This window comes from Myotis nattereri (assembly GCF_964212035.1).
Source record: "Myotis nattereri genome assembly, chromosome: 6".
Lineage (NCBI taxonomy): Eukaryota > Metazoa > Chordata > Mammalia > Chiroptera > Vespertilionidae > Myotis > Myotis nattereri.
The window spans coordinates 78,804,675-78,831,641 of record NC_138081.1 but is presented as its reverse complement, the minus strand read 5'-3'; the positions used below and the strand labels follow the sequence as shown (position 1 = coordinate 78,831,641).

At 35.5% G+C, this 26,967-nt stretch overlaps 1 protein-coding gene across 1 annotated transcript in view; it reads right to left on the bottom strand.

Moving 5' to 3' along the window:
- The window catches only part of MOXD1 (monooxygenase DBH like 1), a 78,738-nt gene that overhangs the window by 40,364 nt on the left and 11,407 nt on the right, over positions 1 to 26,967 (bottom strand). The window contains exons 2-4 of the mRNA XM_081094450.1: positions 17,578 to 17,724; positions 15,518 to 15,685; positions 15,307 to 15,390 (exon numbers count right to left, since the gene is read on the bottom strand). Coding sequence (XP_080950576.1) covers positions 15,307 to 15,390; positions 15,518 to 15,685; positions 17,578 to 17,724 — 399 coding nt within the window. The remainder of the gene's footprint in view (positions 1 to 15,306; positions 15,391 to 15,517; positions 15,686 to 17,577; positions 17,725 to 26,967) is intronic.

Sequence of the window (26,967 nt, the reverse complement as noted above, 5' to 3'; positions counted from 1 at the left end):
CCACCATTTGAACGAGCTCAATCTAGGCTTCTGGAAAATGGGATACTATACAGGAGAGCCCACTTCCCAGGGAGGCCTTCTAGACCAGCTTACAAAGGGCTGACTCCCAACCATATGAAAGAGCTCAGCCATCAGTAAAGAACTGCCTACACAACCCAGGCTGACTATAGACCTACTAGAGCAGTGGTTTTCAACCTCCTGGCCCTTTAAATACAGTTCCTCATGTTGTGACCCAACAATAAAATTATTTTTGTTGCTACTTCATAACTGTAATGTTGCTACTGTTATGAATCGTAATGTAAATACCTGATATGCAGGATAGTCTTAGGCGACCCCTGTGAAAGGGCCGTTCGACCGCCAAAGGGGTCACAACCCACAGGTTGAGAACCGCTGTACTAGAGGCTAGAAGCCCAGTGTACGAAATTTGTGCACAGGAGGGTGGGGGTCCCTCAGCCCGGCATGCACCCTCTTGAAATCCGGGACCCCTTGGGGGATGTTGAACTGCCGGCAGTCGGACATCCCTCTCACAATCCGGGACGCTGGCCCCTAACTGCTCGCCTGCCTGCCTGATCGCCCCTAACCACTCACCTGCCTGCCTGATTGCCCTTAACTGCCTCTGCCTGCCACCTGATCACCCTTCACCACTTGCCTGCCTGATCACCCCTAACTGCCTCTGCCTGCCTCTCTGATTGCCCCAACCACTTGCTGGGGGGCTGCCGGCCAGGGTGAGGGGCCGTGGTCATTCTGGTCTCTGATCATTCTGGTCGTTCCACCATTTCGGTTGCTGGTCTTTTATTATATAGGATTTTATTATATAGGATGAGTAAGTAAAGCAATAAACATAAGCCCCTGGCCAATCTGTAAACTATAATACATGTGCATTTACTTAAAGCCTTTAAATTGGGGGTGGTTTGGTAAATAGCAATAACTCACTGATATAAATGAATAAAAAATTATGGTATAATCACTATACAAAGATGAAAATGCACAACTATTTTCTACCCACAACAGCATGGGTGACTCACATATCGTGTTGAGCAAAAGATGCCACACACCGAAGAGCACTGTTGTCTGATTCTCTCTACATAAAGTTCACAACTGGCAAAATTAATAAAAGGATTTTTAAAAAAGGAATTGGTAAAGGATTGAACAGTAAATCCTCCAAAGAGGAAATATAAATGAAAAGAGCCCCAGTCTCACTAGCAGTCTGCAAAAACCAAGCCAAAACTATCTTAAATATTTATTTCACCCATCAGTAGGCAATAAGTTGAAAAGACTGAAATATTCGGTATTTGAGAGGGAATGATGAAATATGTACACAGTTGCTAGAGTGTGAATTTTAGAAAGTAATCTGATCAATATATTAAAATTTGGAATGTATATAACCTTTACTCAATGTATTTAGGAATCCATCCTACAGAAATGAAACCACTAATACATTAGAGCATACTTACAAGAATATTTACTGTTTACAGCAGCAAAAATATACAATCACCAATATGTGTATCAGTGTGGATGGCTGCAAAAATTGTGCTTTTTTAATACATAATAAGGGAATTATGTAAATATTAAAATAAATGTGTTATTATGTTTTGACTTATAATAATAGGAGTGGTAATTTCAAAAAGCAAATTTCAAAGTAATATATGTAGTGATCTTTTGTTTTTAAAAAAGAAGAGAGATTTACTCAATAAAATCCTATATAATTTTATAAATGTTTTCTTGAGCATAAAGTTATAAAAGATTACAAATTCATCTGTTGACATTGGTTACCTCAGGGAAGTAAAATTTGGAGGAAGGAGGATGCCATAATTTATTTTATACACTTTTCACTTTTTTCTTGTAGCAAGTACCTATTACATTGAAAATTAAAGAAAAACACAAGTTACCAAGTGCTTCTAAAAAATTCCCAGCATTTTCAATAAAATAAAAATAAGAATATCAATTGCTTGATTAAACACAGTTTTCAAATCTTATGTCAAATCAGCACAGGTAGACACACACATCACATATCATACAAAATAGACCAAAGAAAAGGAGAAAAAAAATAAGCGTTCTCTTGAGAAACAGTGTACAGAACAAATTCCTTAATCTCTCACATGATGAGACAAATTAAACCGCTGTGATCTCTTTTCAAGATAAGTGAAAGCCAGTCCAGGAGACTATCATATCACATATGAATTTCATATGATTATTAATTCAAGCTGAAGAAGAAATTAATTATTCCATAAAATAATTTTTAGCACTTGGAATAAATATACTTGGAAATTATGTGACCAAACCAACAATCTGTTGGAAAATTTAATTTGCTATATGAGTGGAAAAAATTACTCAGAGTACTGACATTTCCTGTTTATCATAAAAAAGGAACTTAGTTCTCTAACCTTATAAATTTAATTCAATTGTGTCTCTTATGACATCTTGCCTTACATAACAAATAAGACACATTTGGCAGGCCAGCTTAAAAGAACTAAGCTTTATCTTAAAGGTGAATATAGAAATAAAAAGCTAAGATAGTGAAAATAGTTAAAGTTATAAAGGAATTATTATGGCATATAAAAATCCAGTTGGATATAAACAAATATATTTCAATGTTTACCTCTTTTTAATGTCTCAAAAAATCAATGAAATCAAAGTGAGTTTCACAACTGCTTTAAGATACTAAATAATTACAAACACTCTAAAAATTCTTTCATTGTAGATTATTAGAGGATGACAGAGTAGAAAGGGATATAAAGTTTGGGTAAGTTATTTGCCTTGATATTGTTTTACATTTCATATGTTGAAAGAGAGGTACCGACAGGTAATAGCAATTTGGAATTTATGACCTAAACTTGAATCCCAGTTTCAATTAATTAACTGGATAAAAATGGCAGTTTTTTCAATAGCCCTCATTTTCTGTAGCAATAGTATCAAGTTGACAAAAGCAAACAGAAGGTTTAGAGTATCAGAGTAAAAACAAAAAAGTTACTATTGAATGATAATATTTCACGTCTATCGTGCCTCGGATGCATTTTGACCATTTCAAATAATTTTCACAGTAATCTTATGAATGAAATTGATAGTATATCAATTTTGCCAATAAGCAAATGGAGAATCCAAGTTCTACAGAGTATTTAAGTTACTCGAGGTCACATACGTGGTAAATGACAGAGCCAGGATTTACTAGTAAAACCAGCTCTAAGTGACCAGAAGGACAGGGCTCTCCAAACTTAGGCCCATGGAAGTTAAGTAAATTGTGCAAGTCCCCACTGCTAGACTAAGTAAATGATGCTTTATAATACTAAATCCTCTGTGACATTAGGAAAGACTTATTTTCTGAGCCCCCGTTTCCTCATCTGCGAAATGGCATTAGTAGTGAATAAAGCACTTACATAATGAGCAATCAGCAAATATTTGCTTTCTAAAATTCAAATTTTTAAAGTACTTTCAGAGTAATTTTGTTATTTCCATTTTATGCGGATATATGCTGATACCAAGATCACAACAATCAATACTATGACCTGTTATTGAATGTGCCCATTGTTATGATGAACTGTGTTCAGTTTCCACCCAAAAGAACTGATTTTGCCTTGAAGTCAAAATTAGCTATTATGGAGAAGATGCCCAATTTCATTAATAAAGGTGGTTTTAGAAAACCTATGGAATTGTTTTGTAATTACAAAAAGCATACATCTTTGGAGGGTGGTTGTAAAACAGCATTTTTTTTTCAAATCTTGGGCCATAAATAAATAAATGATATCTTGAAATAGATCTTTATTAGGCCCATGATTCAATAAACCAAAAAGCTAAAAGATACAAATCTCTTCTATAAAGAATCCTACATACATTACATATATTTAAACTATTAAAACACATGACTAACATTGACAATGGGAATGGACAAACTCAATAGTCCAATCACTTCTAGAGAACACGCCTTGATTGCCACAAGGACTCTGAGGCCATCTCTCTCTTCGGAGGAACTGCTTGCAGCTTTTCTTTAAAGAACTAAATGGTTACATGCATATGTGTGCAATTAAGAGGTAGCCTGGATTTCTATTTCGGAGAGTATGACGCAACTTGCCAGAGTATTAAAGTGAAGGAAAACTGGTAAATTCATGTTGAGGGATAAAGCTACACAATGGTATCATTCAAGATGAAATCAGTGACCCATTTAGGTACTAAACACCACAGTCTGCAGTCCCTTTCAATATTTCACACTAGGGGCTTTGGTATGGATAAGGCATTCTCCCATCAAAAAATGCAGTTGCCCTGACAACAAGTCACTGCAGGGATTCTGCATTCTCATCTGACATAACTAGACTGTGGATTTAAAGTTCAGCCGGCAGCTGCTGGCTGGCTCTAGCACAAGCAGATGCTGCTCGTAGCATCAAGTATTCTTTGCCACATGTGCGACCATATGGAGCTTCGGCACACACCAATGTGTAATACTTCCGAACTTTAACAAGGAAGCCAGGTTCCTGTTTTTCCATGTTTTCCGCGTACGTAAAAGTCATATTTTGAGGTTAAGCCAGCAAACATGCTCATTCGTGTTTATTTTAAAATATATAACATTCCTCAGGGAAAAGTATACAAATAAACTATCAACATTGGGCAAGTGACTGAACCTCCCTGGGCTTCAGTGTCCTTGTCTGCAAAGTGAGGATAATACCACCTGCTTCCTGCGGGTTTTATAAAGATTGACGCTGCACAAAACATACAGGGCTCTCATAAACATTGTCTTATCATCTGATTTTACTTTTGCACTTAAATGCATAAACAGAGAGGTGGCCTCCTAGCCATCCTCACCACACACCTCAGATCCATCTAGTGGTACTTTCCCCAAATGAGTTTTCCCATATGGCATGGGACTGCCACTGTTCTCTCCTTTCTTTTTGCCTATACTATGTACTTTCATGCCAATGTTTGCTCTCTAGCTTTAAGGTTTCTCTATTACTCAGTGTACCTCTTCTCCCCATCTAGACTGAAAGGTCCTGGAGGGAGTGGGGGGTGGAGAAGCCTATGTCTTATATTGCCTCATATATGACAGAAGACATAGCACTGAGCACTGTCCATAGCAGGCACTCACTAGACACTCACTGTTCATTCTTCTTTGTAATTTAGAAGTAGTGTGAAGGGGTATTTTCAGCAGCTTTAGCTATATAGTGTATGAAGTGCACATCTGATTTCTGAAACATACCACAAAGCAAGCGCTTTTCCTATATTCTCAGTATTTCCTCACACTAAGCTAAAGGCTGAGAGGCTATGGGTAGCATTTCTATTCTGATTAATAGTTATTTACATGGTTTTGCCTTCACTTAATATTTAAAATTCCACACTCAGAGAAATCCAGTGAGACTTCAGTGATGAAAAGATCTCTTTATTGGCAATGGAATGCATTTAAAGTGAGCAAGGTAGCCTTCAGTATACAATTTCTAAAATAGGTCCATTACATTATAAGCATTAACGTGTAGAGTTAACTTTGATGTATATATTTCACTAGAACACAAATCTTTTTCCCTTCATAAAAGTATCCCTTATATCTGAATTAGTTCATGGTGAAATTTTATAATGAAAGTCAGCTGCAACTCCAGGAAACAGCTGGTGTTTTGCCTCTTCAATTCCACAAAGAAATATGCAATGCATCAAGGAATAAACTGTCTCAAAACCATAAATTGCTTAAATCTTCTTCATGTGCAGACAACTAACAGTGCATCTTATGGTCGATGTTCAATGTGTGTTCAATTTTACAATATATTTTGAATTAAAAAAACAATGTATTACTCAAAAAATGTGTATTCATGCTACTAAAAATATAAAGGGTGTTTTGCTAGATGCTATAAAATAGAACTTAAATACAGTATCCTGGGAAATTATAGTAAATATAAAACAATGATTCTCAACCAGGGAGTTTGTAATAAAATCACTTGGGGAACTTTTCCAAAAGACAGCAACAACCAACACCAATGGAAGGGCTTTGACCCCACACCTAAAGATTCTTTTCAGGTGAGTATGATGTGCACCCTAGGTTAAGAATCAAGATAAATAGCCTGGCCAGCATGGCTCAGTGGTTAAGCATTAGCCTATGAACCAAAAGGTCTCTGTTCGATTCCGGGTCATAGCACATTCCTGGGTTGCACTCGATCCCCAGTAGGGGGTGTGCAGGAGTCAGCTGATCAATGATTCTCTCTCATCATTGATGTTTCTATCTCTTACTCCCTCCCTATCTGAAATCAATAGAAATGTATTTTTAAAAAAGAATCAAGAAAACACAATGACTCAAAAAAACAAGACTCAACCATAACATTTTTGACATGTGAGTGTAATATTTTTCTTCATAAAATAGATATCCAAGGTGTCCCTCCAAAAATATATTCACACTTAACAGCTGATAGCTCAATTGATGTTTATTTTCAGATTTAACCCATTGGCCCCTCTGAGATGCCAACACTCCTAGTTCCCTTTCCAATAACATGGTTCTTGTTTTTATGGTACTTTCTCAGGAATTTTGCCAAAAATTAACTTCCAAGTGAAAATGCTAGTATTTTTTTCTCAAAATTCCCTTTTTATAGACCCTTATGGTGAAGGGGAACAAAATAGGTCATTACTATTATTTTCACTTAACTCCAAAGAGGATTATAATTCAGTTTAAACAGAAGGCTATGGATTGTTTCCAATGACGTGTCCAATACAAGACGTGTCCTTAGCAGGCTATCTTCTTGCCACTGAAATTACTTCCAAATCTTTTCTCCCTCATGTCATTTTGTAGCCATATGTATAATTTTTTGCCTAATTATCCTAATTCTAATTTTATTTAACTGACTTTCTAAATCACAAGTGAAACAGTATGTATCATCCCTTGTTAACAAGCATTTTCTATCCCCACGAGTGAAGAGAGCGGGCTCTGTGTGCTCAAATACCATCTGACTACATTTAGGTTAATTCGCAATATCTCTGAGCTGGATATACCTCTGCAAGGTTCTGGTGGGATCTGTTCACGTAGCCATTGGTCTATGTGCTGATTCTGTAGGACACACAGTAGCCTGGATTCTGAGAAGCATATTCAAAGGGCCAGTGGCCAGATATACGCTATCAGACATTTCCCACGTAAATGATTTTTCATTGTAGCATATATCATCTGGAAAAATCATAAGGCTTGAACTAGTAGAAATTGTATAGAGAAAGGCCCAGCAGTTTTGCTAAGAAGATCTGTGTCCACTCTTAGATCTGCTTCACATAATTTGTGTAATATTAAGCAATTCACTTACGAACGCCATGTCTCAGTGTGTGCATCTGGAAAGTGGTGGGAATTCAACTGACCTCGTGGGAGGCTGTGAAACTCTAACAAGATAATGTATTAAAGTAGCAAAAAACTTTCATACTTCCCTGTATGAAAGTAAGTCATTCATATCTTAATATTACCAAACTTCTTAATCTTATTACACCATCAACATCTAGAATTCAACATAAATGTCTTAACACTCTTTCAATAAAATTGTTAATAAAATGATTTACAATTTTTATACTTAATAATTATTAATAAATGTGCTAATGCTTTTCAATCTAGTCATCCAACCTTTGAACTACTTTAAAAAGATGTACTAAATCAGGGAGAGAGTTCAGTGGTAAAAGAAGAATAAACAAAAGTAAATATATTTTTATGTCTGTTGAAAATGGCATTATGAAAGGCCATAGAGTGGGAGGCTAATGGGTGAGCTTGGAATGAGAAAGAATATTTCCCAGAGGATAGTCACCAGCTGGGTTTTATCCTCACTTAGACAAGAACAGGAGGAAATTAGCTTAAATTTCATTTGGTTTATAACAATGGAAGCAAGCTATGAAATCTAACTCCCAGGGAATCTTTTCTTCAAAATAAAATAGAGACTTACTGCCTACCATAGTTTCAATGCAGTCCTATTCAAAGTATGAGAAAATACTAGATGGAGTTTAAGTTGTCCATCTTTATAATCCCCATCAAGAGAAGAAAACAAGCAATTACAAGCCTATTACGTAACAGGTGTTTTCACTTGTATTCATTTCATCTTCACTGGAAATTATTTTTCATACTTCACAAATGAAGACACAAACTCTGAGAATTTAGCTCGCCCAGGGTAATTGAGCTAATAGAAAGCAGAGTTAGACTATACCCCTACTTATCTTCAGAGCCCATCCTGGACACTATACCAACCTGTAAGCCTTGCTCACCTTGGCACTCTTTCTATTCTATATAAAATTACATTATTTTGAAGATTTAGATTATTTACTTATTTATTTAGATTTATGTTATTTAAATTATTTCCAAGATTTAGAGATACATGAAGCCAACATAAATTGGGAATATAGCTAGTACTTACTGAGCTATCTAATAATACTAGAGGCCCAGCACACGATTAAAATCACATGAGGAGGCACCCTGCCTCCCGCCGTAGGAGGAGGCACCCCGCAGGTCGTCGCGGGAGTCAGGCTGGATTGGTGCCGTGGGCGGCTGGGACCCGCGCCTGACTTCCACCCCAGGCCTGCCCTGCCCCCCTGCCTGTGTTCACTCCAGGGCTCTCTGAGCCGGCGCGATGCAAGCCTCACCTGTGTGCACAACCTCCTCCTGTCTGGTCGTGACCCGTTACAGCCTAATTTGAATAGAGATAGAGATAGAGATAGAGATAGAGATAGAGGTAGAGGTAGAGGTAGAGGTAGAGGTAGAGGTAGAGGTAGAGGTAGAGGTAGAGGTAGAGGTAGAGGTAGAGAGAGGTAGAGAGAGAGAGAGATAGAGATAGAGATAGATAGAGATAGAGATAGAGATAGAGATAGAGATAGAGATAGAGATAGAGATGTAAATAGATAGATAGATAGATAGATAGATAGATAGATAGATAGATAGATGAAAGATAGATAGATATAGGTAGAAAGATAGATATGCCAAACATAGAACTCTAAAAGATATCTAATTTAATGATGACTGCCACCAGTTGAGACAAGTTATTACTATTATTATTATTCCCATTTTCAGGTGGAAATAAAAGCCTCAGAACATATGCTAAGAAAGCCCATGCCCAAGAGACTAAAGAAGGAGGCCTTTTAACTGAAGGGAGGCAGTGGAGTCCTATGCATTTCACCCTGTCATGCCCAGGGACAGCGAAAACCAAGCATATCAGGAACTCAGACCACAGAGCATCCAAACCCCAACACAGATTTCACTTCTAGTTTGTAGCAAGTCATAAATATTTACAAGTGAAAAGAGCCAATGGAAATCATCTGGTCCAGTCCCTTTATTTTACAGACAGGGAATTTGAGAACCAGTGTGAGGTTAAGCACTTTCTCTAGGGTCAGAAAGATAATTAGTGACAGAGTTAACAATAAATCACTTCCATGAAAAGACATGCTTTCAAAGTGAATTCAATTACCTTGTACCCTCAAGTGGTTATTAAGAACACCCATGTAGCTAGACAATCGCCAGTATTTCTGTGAAGTAGATGTAACCCAAGAGAATCTAAAAAGAACTTTGCAAAATTGAGCAAGCTAAGTCAACAATTTTTAAAATGTGCTAATTTTAGTCAACCCAAAGTTACAGTATCAGCCATGTAAATGCCCAAGTATTTTCATCTCTTCTCTAGCAGATAAAAGAAATATAAAATTTCATTCACACTTGGATATAAGGGTATAATTATTTTTGTTTTTATAAACTGTGGATGACAAATTCCCAAAGAAGAGGATTCTTTTGCATTTATAGCCTAACTTTTCCTAGAGTTCAATAATGACTAAATCACAGGTGCCAGTGGTAATGAATTGGTATTAAGAATTCAATAACCAAATAGAGTGTTATAAATGCTTAAAGGGAGTGGAAAGTATTTTCACATGAGGCCTCTTTGAAAGTTAATTCCTTTCAACAAACTAAATAAATCTGCCTAAAGATTCACAGATTTGCCTTTAGGAAATACTAAATTAGTAAAAGACAGAGAGGAAATATCGGTAAGCCAAAAGAAGTCATACAAAGTTAGAATGGAAATGGGTAAAAATACAAACAACCACTCAGTCAAGAGTCAATAGCAAATACCTACTAATCTGCCACATAATAAAGTGAAACAGAAGGTGAACACATGAAAAAACAACGAGAACTAAAGAGGAGAGTCTGTGGAAATGCATCCTGATGACAAACAGAAAAGCTATTTCCCTCAGGGGGAAAAGCACATCAATTAAAATATATTTTGCAGTATTTCATGGGGGTGGGGAGGAAGAAGATATACTGACAGAGAAGAGATTATTCTAACAGTTGTCAAATCATGTAGTTTGAAATTTAGAATTCCCACAACTTGCTAAGTTTAACCCTGAAATCTTATACATTTTCAGAAATAGAAACCCTCTCTCATACTTGACATTTCAGAATGTGTCAATGCTAAAATTTTGCATTTAATGGTGTCATTTTAGTAAAAAGAAGAGAAACTGGGCTGGGCTGCAATGTCCATTTAACGTAGCATATAAAGTCAAATGTTCATACTATGAGTCTAGTATAGGAAAATCAATTTTGAATGACTATTTCATGGATATATAGTACCCTGCTTCAAGGACATTTCATGGTTATTCAATGACAATTATGCTTAGATTTCCTTGTCCTAGGAACTGTTCCTCTATTAAATCATTCAGATTTATGAATGCCACCAACAGAAAAGAATAGTAGCATCTAATTTCGTGGCAAGAAAGACATTCTGTTCAGTAGCAAGTAGAAAGCATAGCCATTTCTTTCCTTCCTGCATCTATTGGTGAGGATGATTGACAGTGTTTGTTCACCTCAACTTCAGATTTCTCCACAACAGGTCCTTCTCAAGATGGTCTCCCTAAATGCAATGAGTGACATTCTAGGTTTTATTTGAAACTCTGACTGTCTGGAAAGTGTTGGCTTGTTTGAGATTCCTCAGTAACCAGAGACCTAACAAGATGATCAACAGATTAACAATTGTGTATTGTTAGTGATTTACATAAATTTATTTAATTACTTTATTTAACAAACACTGTGTACCAGGCACTGTTCTAATTACTTACAAACACTAAACTCCTTTGACTCACTTAGTGCTCATAAGAACTCTATTGGGTAAGAACTATTATGCCCATGTTCCAGATGAGAAAAACTGAGGTTCAGGGAAGTAAATAATTTTCCCTAGGATACAGCGGATAAAAGTAACCCTGTCTTAAAACTCAGTAATGGTCAGTCAACCTTTTTGCATGATGCTCTATCCTTTTCTGGGCCTCCTCACTAAATAATTCTCAATGAAAAATCATTCAGCATGCAACACTGAAAACAAATGGCCTAAATAATAGTAGTTGGGCTTATTAAGAGCTTTCTATGTGTCAGATACTGTGCTTAGTGCAGCCGTGGGCAAACTGCGGCCCGCGGGCCGGATCCGGTCCGTTTGAAATGAATAAAACTAAAAAAAAAAAAAAAAAAAGACCGTACCCTTTTATGTAATGATGTTTACTTTGAATTTATATTAGTTCACACAAACACTCCATCCATGCTTTTGTTTCGGCCCTCCGGTCCAGTTTAAGAACACATTGTGGCCCTCGAGTCAAAAAGTTTGCCCACCCCTGGCTTAGTGTTAACAATTTTATAAAAAAGAACTGATGTTTATTCTTCAGGATAAACAATCATATAAAGAAGGTACCATTACCATTTAAATGACCAAGTTAAGCTGTGGATGACAGTTAACTTTCCACAGTTAAACAACTAATAAAGGAAAGAGAGGATTCAACCCTGGCTCTTTGGAATGAAGAACCCACCTACTTACCATGAATCTGTTCCTTTAAGAAGAGATGACTAAAAAATGATGATTCAGTCTGGCTATTTTTCCTTTTTTCCTCTTTATCATCATATGCCATAAACAACTATTTATTATTATTGAATAGGACATATCATGTTAAAACAGATGAGTTAGGTGTTTACTTTATCTCTGAGAATTTCCTAATAATTATCTTCAAAAAAAGGAGTGTGTTAAACTAATTGATAACTCCAGCTTCTATCAGAGGATACCCAATCCTTATTGGTAGGTGATAACAATAATACTATTACTAAAGAAAATGGAAATAATCACTTCCCCCCAAAATTTTAAATTTAGGGTAAAGTCCCATATTTGGCAAAGCTTAACTAGGGTCATGTTTACTGCATAGGAAGAGATCAGCTGGACAGTGGGTCTCATGACAGAGAGACAGAGATGAGCTCATATTAGAAACATTTTCAAGTCACAATTTTAAACATTTGTACAAGATCAAAATACAAATCAAAAACTAGGAGTCTCAAGTAAATAGAAATCACCAATAATTTTTATTATAATACCATCTTTAGTGCAGATGAAAGTATTTATCTTTGTCATTTTATAATTTTAGAAATTATTTACCATATATCATACTTTTAGTAGTAAATATTTTTTATCATTACATGATTAAAATTTAAATTAATAATGTAATGAATATTTTGAATTTTAGTAATTTCATTAAATATATTCATGATCATGGCACTGATTTTTTAATCTGCTTAGCTTTATAATTTTTATTACAACTAAAAAGTGTACTATCAACATTAAACTGCAATTACAAACTTTTTCTTGGTTTGAAATAGAGTGCAGACAATAAAATTGATTTCTCACAATACTACTCTAATCAGTATGTTCTTAAAACTCACTTCAAGTAACATACAACATAATATAATATGAAAACAATATTCTTTTTTCTGAGAAAGTACCTTGGTTTGTATCAGAGAAGGACGGAGGCTTTTGGATATAGCGATTTGTAAGACCTATGCTAAGCAATAATTAGCATTTAGCGAATGGCTTTTCAAAACATAGGAGTCTTTAATTCTATGGAAAAAATATACTTTTCTTATATTTTATAAATCACCTCTGCTAAGGAAAAAAGAATGAAAAGGAGGTAAGTTCTTAAGATAAGTTCTAAATCTATGAATTTTACTGTAGAAATTCATTAAAATTATTGTCAACTGCCATAGGCTACAAGTTAAAACTCAAAAGTTACACAACCTAAATGTTGGAATTTACTTTTCCAGTAAACCTTCTTGGTCTTTTTTGTATATTATCCTACTTGAATTCATTTTTAAGTTAAATGTCTCATAAAACTTAATGAACTTTAAGATATTTTAGGGTTTAACAAGCTCAGGAATTTATTATAAGCAGTATTCTTAAATAATAATAGAACTTTAAAATCTGGCCACCAACCCTCTGCCCTGCAAAAATGAAGGCTCATCTCTGACCTGTTGCCCTTCCCTCAAATCCCCTTTGCTGGGGTAAAGAACTTTTGCCCTTTTATAAACTTCCAAACACTGCAAAAGATGTTCCAAAGCCTTTCAAGTCACTGAGAGCCCTCTTGATACCTAGTAAAGACAGCAATGTAGACCAAAGAAATACTTAATTCTAAGCACACCCTTAGATATAGACGCTCACACATCTGAGTATTACTAGGATGTGCTTGTCAAGGGACATCTACTACAAATTCTTAGATGAGATACCAAGCAAATGTCCTACGTGGAGGTCAGAATACATGCTCCCTTAAATGTAGACAATTATTTTTATTTCATTCAACTTAATCATGAACATTAATAAGGAAAGGATAAAAATGAATTAGTTTAAGTGATTAAGGACTTTGCATCCTATCAAATGAATCAAGCACTAATTTTGTGAAACATTTGTTCTTATTTCTGAACCTATGGTTTTTTATATGTCCCTTAAGTGAGGTTCCAGTTAAATTTACTGCAAATGACACACAGTAGTATATGCTCACAGTTTATAAAGTGTGGTGCAAAAGTAAGTTTATAGTCATTCGTATGGAAAATAACACAATAATTAATAAATAATAATACAAGAATACATTCTGTGTTTTGTGGATTCACAACTGTAAGCCTACTTTTGCCCCACACTGTATAACTACAGCATTCACTTTTCTAAGAAAGACTTTTCCTTGGTATCAGGAAAGAACTTAGGCACTGTATTAATATGTAAAGCTAGAATTTGCATTTCCCTTTTACAAGTAAGAAGCAGAAAAATTACATTTACAGAGGTAAATGACTCATCTGCAGTCATATCAATGCTGTCTTCTGATGGTAAAAATATTCTACGAATATTTAGATCAACTTACTAATTCAGTAAACATTTCTCAACCTGCTCCTCTTGCCTCTCTAAGTAGTTATGAATCGTTCTGTAAATGAAAAGCAGGTATGTGCCACAGGACCAATATATTAGAAAATGACAAATTTATGTCATTTCTTAGAATACACTCAGTATTTCCATTCCTACTAAAATGCTTTGAGGTTGGTAGGGAAAGTGTTATGACTGACCACACCTTTTGCAGATGAAGAAATCGGGGCCTACAATGCACATTACCTCAGAGCGAATTACCTGAGACACAGTTAATTAAAGAGTCGACCTGCGAATCGTACCTATATATTTCCCTCTAGATTCCAGAATCGACAAGTTTACTCCTTTCTCACATCCACACTATTTCATTACCCAGTCTGAGGGCTGGCAAAAAGTTGGCAATGTCTGGCCTCCCAAATGTTTACAGTGTTTGATATGCACTATTTCATTCTATCTTATTCCTTCCTATGTCTTGGTCCTGACTCCTACCAAGCCAGTTTGGTTGAGACCATGGATATCTTCAGCCACCATGGAAGAGCCAAATAGTTACCTAGCACAGAGCCAAGGACCTGTGGGGGTTTTTAAATACTTGTTCATTCACCAACTACAGGCAAAAGTTTTGGGAGATCTATCCCTGAGGGAGTGGGGGGAATTATATGCCACAGGCAAACTAGGCTTATTTACTACACAATTCTGTATTTTTTAACTTCTGTATAAATTCACTAATTTTCTTGTTTTCCTAGTTTCAAAAATACTGTAACTGTTATTTTTATGAGAATATTCAGTATTTTCAATGAAGCAGATATTCTCAAACAATTTTGGTGGGGAATGGAACCTTCCTGGATATAATTTATCAATGCATAAATATATTATTTTAAATTGGAATTCCAACAAATCCAATTTTAGAAGTGTTGTCTAAGAAATAACTAGAGCTGTTCAAATGCATCCCAAAACTTTTACCTTCAACATGTAAAATTTAGGACAAAAATCCAGAAGACTAGCTACAATCCAAGCCTTCTCCTTAAATTCAGTGACTCTCAAGACAGTGTGTGTGTGTCAGATAAGCCAGTTCCTTGTTCTCTGAATAACTTTCACAAAATGGAAAACCACTTCTGTATATGTTTTACCATTGTCATTTTTAGAACAATTTCTACTCCATTCAAACAAATTCAGTTTAGCCTGTGAGTGAGTCACATACCTTTATTACATGATGCTTTTCCTGAAACACAGGAATCTTAAACATTTGGCACCAATATGTCGTACCTTTGTTTGGGACGGGGACCTGTCTTCATAAAAAGGGGGGAGAACACAAAGTCACATTCTCTTGACAAGCGATTAAATACAAGTAGAAGTTCTTCTACACTTTCAATAATCCCACTCCTACAGCCATGAAACCTGAAGTAACTTACGTTCTGATTTACCAGCTCAAAGTATGGTATGGCTGTAGGCAACACATTGGTTTTCTCAGGATTCAGCAGCCGCAGACTCTTGGTGCCACGATTGGAGCTGTGGTACTTGGGACCGTTTTCTCCCACGTCTTCGTGGTGGTAGGCCCAGATCACTTTCACAGTGCTCTCCTGCGATCAGACACGGACACAATTATCTCAGGAGAAGTGAAGAAAAGAGAACAATAACATTAGGAATTCTCTACCATTAATTGTGTAAATCTAATTTGATCATTAAGTATCCAAATAGACGTGTGTGTGTGTGTGTGTGTGTGTGTGTGTTTGGGGGCGGGGAGGGAGGGGACAGAAATTGTCTCTCTCAACAGGCAAGATTATGTGTTCCAAAGCACAGTGAAAGACAACTGACAAGTAGGTATGCTTTCACGCATTCAGAAACTACAAATCATTGTCATGCTAAACCTCCAAACCAGCAATTGGTAGTTACCAAGCAAATATTCTTGTTAACCAGCAGAGATTTTGGAAAATTAAAAGCTGTTTTGATGCCACAGACAATTTAGGGAAAATAAATAAATATAATGGAAATTAAAATTATTTTCCAGGTCAGAGTTTTTACTTTCACAGGCACTAGCCCAGTTATATGTGTGAATTTACATAAAATGCAAATACAGGAGGAACTTCTGATTCTGAGTTTGTTTGTTAACCTTGAATCTATTTAATAGTCACTTTATGAATCTTGGGACTTTCTAAGGAATCAATCCATTATTCATTTTGATTTTAGAAGTTCACGAAGGTGAATCAGTTACAAATCAGATGAACTGCTGTATTCCAACTAGAGGAAGTACTGTCATATGACATTGGTTTCCATTTAGCAACCAAGAGAGATTGCCCAAAAAGTGGTGGGGCTGGAAGGAGGGTTTGCTGGGTATAAAGGAATTATTTAGTCGTCCCCCCCCGACCCCCCATAGATAAAGGTGTCTTTGTCAGATCTTTGTAATAAGAACTTTGAAAATAAATAATACAGCAAATGCTATTTATTTTAAAAGTTATATTCTTGCTCTAGCCACTTTGTCTCAGGGGATAGAACATCAGTCTGTGAACTGAGGGGTCCCAGGTTCGATTCCAGGTAAGGGCATATACCTCGGTTGCAGTTTTAATCCCAAGCCCTGGTGGGGCACATGCAGGAGGCAACCAATCTATGTGTCTCTCTCACATCGATGTTTCTCTTTATGTTTCTCCCACTCTCTGCTAGTCTCTCTAGAAATCAACAGAAAATATCCTTGGGTAAGGATAAAAAAAGCTATATTCTTTCTTAATAAGTCAAATGACTATGATTATTATTCCATTAAAGTATAAAAAGTGATCCATGTCTTTGAATGTGTTTTTTCTTCCTCTTTTACTCTTTAAGCTGGCTGTTAACCAAAACAGCTTCAGATTTTTACATTCCTATTTGTAAATTTTGATTTACCAAATAAAAGAGATAATTTTACTGGTCCTTACAAAGTGAAATTGATCTAAGATATTTGTGGAAACTCCCAAAGTACCACATGAATTATATAGCCTCTAAATATTTAATTTTCATATGTATAAAGATATTACTTTTTGCATGAGGTCTGCCAATAAGAAATCTTGTGTAATATGTTGATAGGCAATTTTAATCAGTTTACTATTCATCTTAATTTTAGAAGTTTACCAAGATGAACCAGTTACAAATCAGAGGAATTATATTCAGGATCATATTTCTCTCTCCTGTAATACATTTCTCACAATCTTTATTGTCTATTTTCAAACATTATAGAGAAGAAGCAAAAACTCTTTTGAAAGTCAATACACTCTTCATACAGCTCTTCAAAGTTTGAGATTAACACAAAAATTGCCTTTATTGATATTTATAGTCTTAGATTTTGGGCGGCTAAGAAAGAGAATTCTAGAACATTCCCCCAAAGACTATGTGACTTAGTTATCAAAGATAATTTTTAAATATTTGTTCCTTTTATTCTGGAAAGGGTTTTACAACTGTAAGTGTACAATTTATTCATGCATGCATTCCCTTGGAGACTCCTTACCGTTATGGTCTTGTCATTGATGTCACATGTATGCAGTTCTCTGGTAAATTCAATTACTGTGTGTGTGCTATTTTCCATGGCATAGTCTAGGTGATAATCTTGCTGTGCATCTTTTTTCAACTCTCTATGTTCATTTGTGAAATAATCCTGTAGAAAATATGGGGGGGAAGTCAGTATATCCTAAATTCAGAAAGAAACGCATTTAGATTAAGAGAACCTTTTAAAACTGATTCTGGGTTTGCCTATTACATAATCCTGTATCTGTAGGCATTTTGTAAGTCCTGGAATTTTCTAAGGGTCTGGGGGGTCCCAATTAGAGAATCAATTCCCTAGGAAATTGGCCCATTTTCAACTTCTGGACCTTTAGGAAAAGGCAGTGTGGATGTATAATACCATAAAGCATCAAAAGAGATGGAACATTCGAGATCACTAAGTGTGAAATTGTTTGCCCCAAAGTGAAATAGCTATTTCATGGCAAAGCAAGAACTAGCCCTACTATTTTCCTGGATGGAGTGTCCCTTCTGCACTTAAGCAAGGAGACCCATCCTTACAATGATAGGCTGTTTTAGTGTGAGCTTTAATGGTATGTTAAAATGAAATATAATGAAAAGTAAAACAAATAAACTAGCTGAATTTTATAAGATATTGAAAAACTAGGGAAGTTTTGTTTTTGTGGATCAGCTGTAACTTTTGTACTAAACTTCTTCAATGGTATACAGTTCACTACTAGGAGGCAGACAGATGCATCAGAGAGGGCATGAACTTTGAAAACAAATGACTAGGAGTTGACCCCAGCCCTCCCCTAAATGCCTGAAGAACTGTTAAAGTCAAACTGTGAGCTCTTATTCTAACATTAGTAAAATTGGGATAATATATAATATGCCCCACTTTATGGATTTTGAAAGATAAATAAATGAAATAGCATATGAGGGTGTGTGTGAATGTCTACCATGGTTAGTGCCCGTTTAATGACATTTCCTTCCCTCTTCTAAATTGTAATTTTTCCCCAAAAATATTTCCCTATGCCTTTTACCATTAGCTTACTATACTGAGAGTTATAAAGATCGTATTGTTAATTTTCATCACTTATAGACACAAATTTTGCCTTAACTATTCTGGTTTTTCAGTACATAATGATGCTTTATTTTTGGTAAATCACTAAGAATTTTTTTAGAATATACATACTGAAATATAATTATACTAACCTTTACTAACACTAAAATTAAATTTGAAGAAATGATTGCTATGTTTGGGAGAGAAGATACAGTATACAAGGAAAAACACCTTAAACCATCAATAAATTTGGAACTTTTATTCCTAGTACCTTAATATCATGTGTGTGTAAATTTGACATCCAAGATCCCAGATCTAGACATTGTTCAAACCCAACATTATTGGCAATGCTCAGAGCCTAACTTTTTCACTCTAGTAACAACTATAATTTATTGAGAACATACTATGCCCTGAGCCCACTTTAAGCATTTTACATGCATTAACTCATTTAATCTTCATATCAAGTCTATAAGATAAAACTCTATTTCACAAACGAAGACACTGAAGCACTAAGAGGTGAAGCATCTTGCCCAGGACCACATAGCAGGTAAGTGGCAGTAAAGCCAGTATTCAAACGCAGGCAGCCTGTTCTAACTGTAGTAACCACTTTTGGAAGAGTATAGCTTAGTTCATTTTTCTGTGAAAAAAAAATGTACATATCAGGTTTTTCACATAAAATCTTACTTTTCCTACTGCTAAAGTTGGGGTTTGTAAAAAACATATATTTTGAGAACTGGCTGCAATTGTGAAAGCAATTCAAATGAAATATTACTATGAAACTGTGATTTTTTCCCACTTTTAATTACACAGATTTTCAATATGTAAATGAAACAACAGTGTCTATAGACAACATGGAATTTAGAGAAATGAACTGTGCTTTATACTAAGCTCACATTTCATTACATGAATCAAGCAATCACAGTTTCACAAACAAAAAGAATACAGTACAAAATGTAATCAGTTTGAAGAGTAGAATAATTACCCTAGTCTTACAAACATGTTTCCAAAACCATTAGTCTCTCAAACTATCCAGCTGGCTTGCCAACTCTCCATTTGTTCTGTTTCCATTCACCAATACCAATTCCTTCCAGCTATTCTACTTTTTTTGGCTTTTCAGATAACCTAGCTCTGCGAAAGAAAATGGAAGAAGCTTCCCTCAGGTCTCACTAAAAATCCTAGGGTTCATCTGCCCTGTGTAAACTGCTAACTTTTCATTTTTTGTAAATGTTCACTATATAGAAAAGACAGCTGCCAATTATGTTGGATTCCAGACTCCTGGAAAAATGTGATTGTCTAAAAGAGCTAATATCTCCAACCTTCATGAGGGAAACATGAATGGATTTAATTAACACTAAAATTGAAATGCAAAACATTCCATTACAATTTTGTTCCCATTTTTCAAAATTTAAGGCTTATTTGGAAACATCTTCATATTAGCTGTCCAACTAGTATTATTAGTTACATGTCTACTTCAGGGGGGCCCTTATTAATGCTCTGAAATCCATGTTACTCTCTTGCTGTTTTCTCAGGAAACCACCCAAGACAAGTATCATAAACCTTCTCTATACAAGATGCCAACACTTCCCACTCTCAGTTTATGATCATACATCTGATTTTATTGAGAGAATTTCGGTGAGTACTCACACCATGCCTTCTTTCTATCCTAAGTAATATCTACTTTATGAAATCATAAAACATACTTAATCTAAATGAAATCCTGCCCAGCTGACGTGGCTCAATGGTTGACCAACAACCTATGAACCAGGAGGTCACGGTTCAATTCCCAATAAGGGCATATGCCCAGGTTGTGGGCTTGGTCCCCAGTGTGGGACCTGCAGGAGGGAGCTGATCAATGATTTGCTCTCATCATTGATGTTTCTATCTTTTTCTCCCTTTCTCTCTGAAATCAATAAAAATATATTTTAAAAAATAAGAAGAAAAGAAAAGGAATCCTAAATAGAGAAAATTAAAACAAGGAGCAGATGGGACAAGTAGAAAACAAGTAGATGTAAATGAAATGAAAAAGAAACATTAAAATAGATCCTACATATATAAAAAAGTTAATATTATGCACACCTTGATATATAAAACTTGGATAATTTAGATGAGAAACAGACAAACTCCGCAAAAGACACAAAACAGCAACTTAGTCAGAAAAAGAGATACTCTAAATAGCCCTACAATCTACTCATGGGTAAAAAAACCTTAGAAAATTAAACCTTAGAAAATTCTAAGTCAAAGTTCTTTTACTTGATATTTTGTCAAGTATTATTTAAGGAAGAGATAATATCAATCCTTCTCAAACTCTTCTAGGAAATAAAAAGGAAAGAGCACTTTCCAACTCATTTTTTGATGCTAGCATTACCCTGATACCAGAACAAAGGCATTACAAGAAAATTTACAGATCACTTTCTTTCATGAGCCTACCTGCACATTTTTTTAAAAATGTATATTAGCAAATAGTTATATATAAAAAAGGATACTATATCATGACCATGCAGGGTTGGTTCAACATTAGAAAATCAATGCAATTCCTTGTATCAAAAGTCTAAAAAAGAAAACCATATGATCATCTTGATAAATACAGCAAAAACATTTGAAACATTCATCCATAGTTAAATCTCTCAGTAAACTACCAATAGAAGGGTATTGCCTTAAACTTATAAAAGGCATCTATAAAAACCTTACAGCTAACATCATACTTAATGATGAAAGACTGAATTCTTCCCCCTCTAAATTTAGGACAAGTAAATCCTGGAAACAAGGTAAGAATGTCCACATTCTCCACTTCTAGAAGCCTCTACTATTCATTGCCCACCTCTGATATCTGTCTCTATCATTCCCATCCCCTAACTTGGACATTAAAGTTCTCTCTTTGACATTATACTCCTTGTCTTCATATTCCTTCCTTTGGGAAACTCATCCACTCCATGAGTTCCCAATCATCACCTTTATTCAGTATCGCATATCCAAAAGTCTATTGGATACCTTCACCTGGAAGTCTTATTGTCATCTCAAGTGCACTATATCCAAAATTATATTCACCTTCAATCTGTAAGCTTATTTTCTTTACTTACACTGCTCTTCCCCAAGCCATCCAAATTCAAAACCACAGTCTTATTTAACTCCTTTTTCTATTACAACTTCACGGATAGCCCCCGCTCCTATCATGCCTTCCTTTGAAAAAAAAAATAACCCACCTTTTACTTCCACTCCATTACAGCTTCTCCTGTCTCAGTTTAGACTCTACCGCCTACATATTTCTGTCAGGTTCTTCCTTCAAAGTTATTCTCAGTGTGTCAATAGATCTAATTCAACAGTCTACAGTACAAAGTTCTGTAACTTAGATGAAGTTTCTCTAAAATTTAGTCTCACTTGATTTTCCAGATGCCTATCATTAATCTTACCACATGATCTTTATTATCAATTTTTTATTCTCCTTAAATACTCTGCCTTTTCCCAGCTCTTTCCTTTTGTTTACATGGTTCCCATCTATCTCCCCTGCTCTCCTCCCCGCACTGAGATTCCTCTCCACTAACTCCACCCATTGAAGTACTTGCTTCTCTTGAGACCCATGTCTCTACCTCCTCTGTAAAGTTTTCTTTGATCATTCCCACTGGAAGTGACCATTCCCTTTCTGAATCCATATTCTTCTACCTGCACTCTCATGTAGGATGCAATATATTCTAGACACAGCACTATCTTCTCAGCCATGAGACAACTCCCCAGAAATAGATACCTAATCTTGTTAACCCAGTTATTAATTTGTAACTTTAGAGTAGTTGTTTACATAGTAAATAGTACAAAAAGAGGGAGACAACAGATTATTTTTTCACTTGCTTTCAATTATATTTACATATGGTTAAGATCTGAAGTGGAATGTGTTTAACCAGATGTTAGAATGAATTTGGGTCTGCATGCTCTGCCATGCAAACACATCTGGCACTGAACTCTGGGGATCTTGTTACAACCTTTTAGGCCCTAAATGGACATGAATCTTATGAAACTGACATCAGCATTTAGGGGGGGAAAAGCTCATGCATGCAAACAGTCTTTGAAATCCTTTTACACTGGGATGGCATTCCCTACTTATTTTAAAGGGAAGAAAAAACAGATCTGAGAGAGAGAAACTATGTTTTAGAATGTTTTCTAATGTTAATTTATATATTCGATGTCTAACAGAGTCATTTGCACAGAGCAGAGGCTCATTAAATATGCATAATTTTAAAAGAAGTACCGTGCTTTTCCTTTAGCTAATTCTAAATGAAAATAAAAAATAAGAACCATCTTCTAATATTCACATCTTTGTGATAAAGGAATAACTTGGTGGGAGCAAAATGTTCCCCAGTAGCACCTCTTTTCTTCCTTCACCCTGTGTTAATAAAATACATGGTCTATAATCAAACACATTCTTAATGAAGTTGATATTATACAATAAAAAATGGCATATTCGCAAACCTTAGAAGAACTAATAAGTGTTGCAAGAGAAGAGAAAAAAAGCCAGGTACCAAATTTCCTATCATTCAACTATTTTGCCTGGAGGAAGAAAGAAGTAGGGGAGGGAGGGAAAAAAGGGAAAAGAAAGAGGAAAAGAAAATAAGTCACTCAAATACCTGTCAATCTTAAAAATCCTTCATGCAGACTGGCTAAACCTTCAAAGGTATGTTTAGTGAGTTTAAGAGTTTCCTGACAGTGTGACAAAGGGACAAAATTAGTCAAATAAATCATTGAGTGAAATAGTTATTTGTAACTATCATCCTGTAGGGTGAAAAAATAGAGAATGAATTGACAGTAAAACATCAACCAACTAAGAGTTTGAATATCGATAACATCACTTATAAATTTATATTCACAAAACCATACGGTACTTATGAAATATTTTTTAAAAAATTTCCCAAGTCATTTTTACTAATTTTCACCTTTGGGATTAGAACCAAATGGTGTCTCTCACCCCCACTCCCAGTCCCATTTAGCAAATGGACCCAGAGGCAGCTCTACTGTAAATCCATGGTGAAGGCCATTCCTCTGCTGTCTTCCTATAGTGCTTGATATTCCAGGACTTTTCAAATAAAAATAGGAATTTGATCACAGTGCACTCTCAGTGCACAATGACACAGCAGCCATTATAAAAATCCAATTGTATGATATGTATTAAATATATTGTATATTTTATAAATATCACATAAAATACTGATAAATAAAAGTAGGCTCCAATTAATTGTCATTAAAAACAAACTCTGAAGGCAAGAGCATTGAGGAGGATTTGGAGAGTCGTGATTCTGTAGGGGTTTTGTAAGAGTTTAAGAATAAAAATATGAAGATGCTTTAATTATGTAAATATAAAAGCTGGTACACAGAAGCCTTTCTTCTTTGTACTTACTCAGTTGTAATGTTCTGTGAAGTGGAATGTGAAGTAATGTTACCCGAGATCAATGGCTTTTATGTGGAGGTCAATCATTCCAACACAAATATCTGCATTAAGATCAGCTTCAATATGAATCATCATTGAGACAGTTTTGTTTTTATTGTAGATTATCACATTAATTAAAAAGTATAAACAGTATTTATACTTTTTAAAGATAAAATACTACCTATTACCCTTGAAAATCTAAGTTAATAATTAAACTCTGGCAATAAAGTTAGTCTATGGTTGTGTCATAAAAAATATTACTCCTAAAACATGTTCTCACAGGTTATTTTTTTCTTTTGAACATTTTGTGCTTTGAAAAAATTATGAAATATATCATTAAGGTTTCAAACTGCTGTGTGGCAACAGTAAAGTCGGCATTAGCAAAAGTTGGCATTTATCATTAAGCATGAGAGCACTACTACTGGCTGCCACTTTCCAGCGAACGTAACAGCCCCCCAAACGCTGGCTTGTATATTCTACAAGATTGCTATGACCTCTTGTTAAAAAACATGATTGCACAGATGTTAAATGGTTCTCACTCATTGTGAGCCTTTTCTTCTCTCTTGAATGCAATCTCTGTAACAGAAGAGAGCTCTGACTGGTGCTATGTTAAACAGGATAAAGTGAAAACTCAATGGTGTAATAGAAGATATGAATAAACTGCTGGTCAGCCTGGAGAACTGAATGTAAGCACAGCTGCGGGGAAAACCTTGAGAAAAATGTTGCCATCTGTCATCACTTTCTTCAACAGGTGCTTGCAGTTTTTCTTCTTTTTCTACATCTCAAAGGCCTGTTCCTTCAAGCATTTGCTTGTAATAGCAATTTCTATAAGTATCGTGGTGATTAAATAATGTTGATAGTAAAGTGATAAATATTTTCGTGGTAGAGGGAATCTTTGGTGCTAAAAAATCATAAAACTATAAACAAACTATATAAACAATCTTCAGAATTTCAAGATCAACCGATTTTAATGTTATTTCTTCACTAATCTTAGAAATTTGAACAAAATGTCAAAATGGAAGGGGCTTGCCTCCTAAAAACCACTTCAAATAAAGCTGAACTCTAGATCTAATAAGGGATCAGTTAAACAGCTATCAGAATGCCAAAATCTGAGCACTGTTAGCTTGCATTCCATGGAGGGGCCCACCTGAACAATCTGTTTGTTCTCTAAGTGCCACCTTTGAAAATACACATCCTTAATTCTCTCCCACAATCATCTCATCCTCATTTTATTGCAATCTGATACTGTTCTAAAGTTATAGAAGTATCAGAGATACAGTGAAAAATTTAAAATTTGACTCTTTAACAGTAAACTTCAATAAAAAAGCAACTTCAGACCTTACTATTGAAATAAAAAATTATTTTACCTTCATCCTATCCCCTCACCATAATTTTTAGAAAATTTTAGATGACATCTCTTAACTGTCTATGACCAGTTTATGCAAGGAATAAATTTTGAGAAGAAAGCTCTTTTCTTCCTTCATCACTCCTTTCCTCTTCTTTCTTCCAACGCATATTTTATTGAGTGACTATGTTCCTCAGCCTGTTTTGTAAGGCTAATGGCACATGTTGTACAAGATAGTAGATAAAGTCCCTCCCATAATAAGACTTATTGTTTAGCTGTGGGAGAGTATTTTTTAAACTTAAATAACAATATAACAATAAACGTTTAGATAGTAAGTGCTTATAGGAAACTAAAACAGAGATTATAGGAAGGGAGTGGAAAGCCTTCAGGTTGAGTCATCAGAAAAGTCCCCACTGAGGCAATGATACTCACTCTGATGAATGGACTACAATTAGAAGCCAGCCACACACAAAAAAGTGTGGAGGAAGTAGATTCCAGAAAGACAGAGCAGCTATTGGAAAGGACCTGAAGTGAGGGTGAGTTTATCCAATTTGATGAAGCAAATAAGAACTGGTGTGACTGAACTATAGTGGTAGGACGAGTACATGCAGTGAACAAGGATCAGCTGAGGTCCCAGCTGTGACACCTTGTAGGTCATTATAGAGAATTCAAATACTAGGCTTACATAAAAATATCTAAGCTTTAAGCAGCAAGTGGCATATTCTGATTGACATGAAAAATATATGTACGTGTGTGTGTGTGTGCGTGCGTGTGTGTGTTACTGTGGCTACAGAGTAGAGAATGATGAGAAGAAGGAATAAGAGTGGTGATCAGAAAGATAATTAGGCAGTGGTCCTAGAAGTTCCAGCTAGAGTGGTGGCAGGTTAAAAACAAGACCGTTTCACAGCCGCTAATGTCCTCCCTTCTATTAATTTCTTGAATGACCTAAAAGCATGAATATGGGGTAAAATTATTTTCAACATCATACTCAAGTTGCAAGATAACCTGAAGGCTACCTAAATCCTAGCTCCCACTAAAGGAGGATTTCTCTCAAAAATATTTCTTAAGAGATGATCACAGTATTTAATGCCTCCACTGACAAAAGTTCATAAACTTACAACCTCAGAAAGCAAATCCTTTAAGTTAAATACCTCTGATTGTCAGAAATGTATTTCTCATATAAAACTAATGTTTTCTCAGTCAGTTACCTACAAGGGAGTACCCATATGACTGTCAGCTGATTTCTCAACAGAAACCATGCAGGCCAGAAGAGAGTGGCAAGAAATATTCAAAGTGATGAACAGCAAGAACCTACAACCAAGATTACTTTATCCAGCAAAGCTATCATTCAGAATTGAAGGTCAGATAAAGAGCTTCACAGATAAGAAAAAGCTAAAGGAGTTCATCACCACCAAACCAGCATTATTTGAAATGCTGAAAGGTATTCTTTAAGAAGAAGAAAAAGGAACTCTTACCATTTGTCACAGCATGGATGGAACTGGAGAGCATTATGCTAAGTGAAATAAGCCAGTCAGAGAAGGATAAATACCACATGATCTCTCATTTGTGGAATATAATGAAC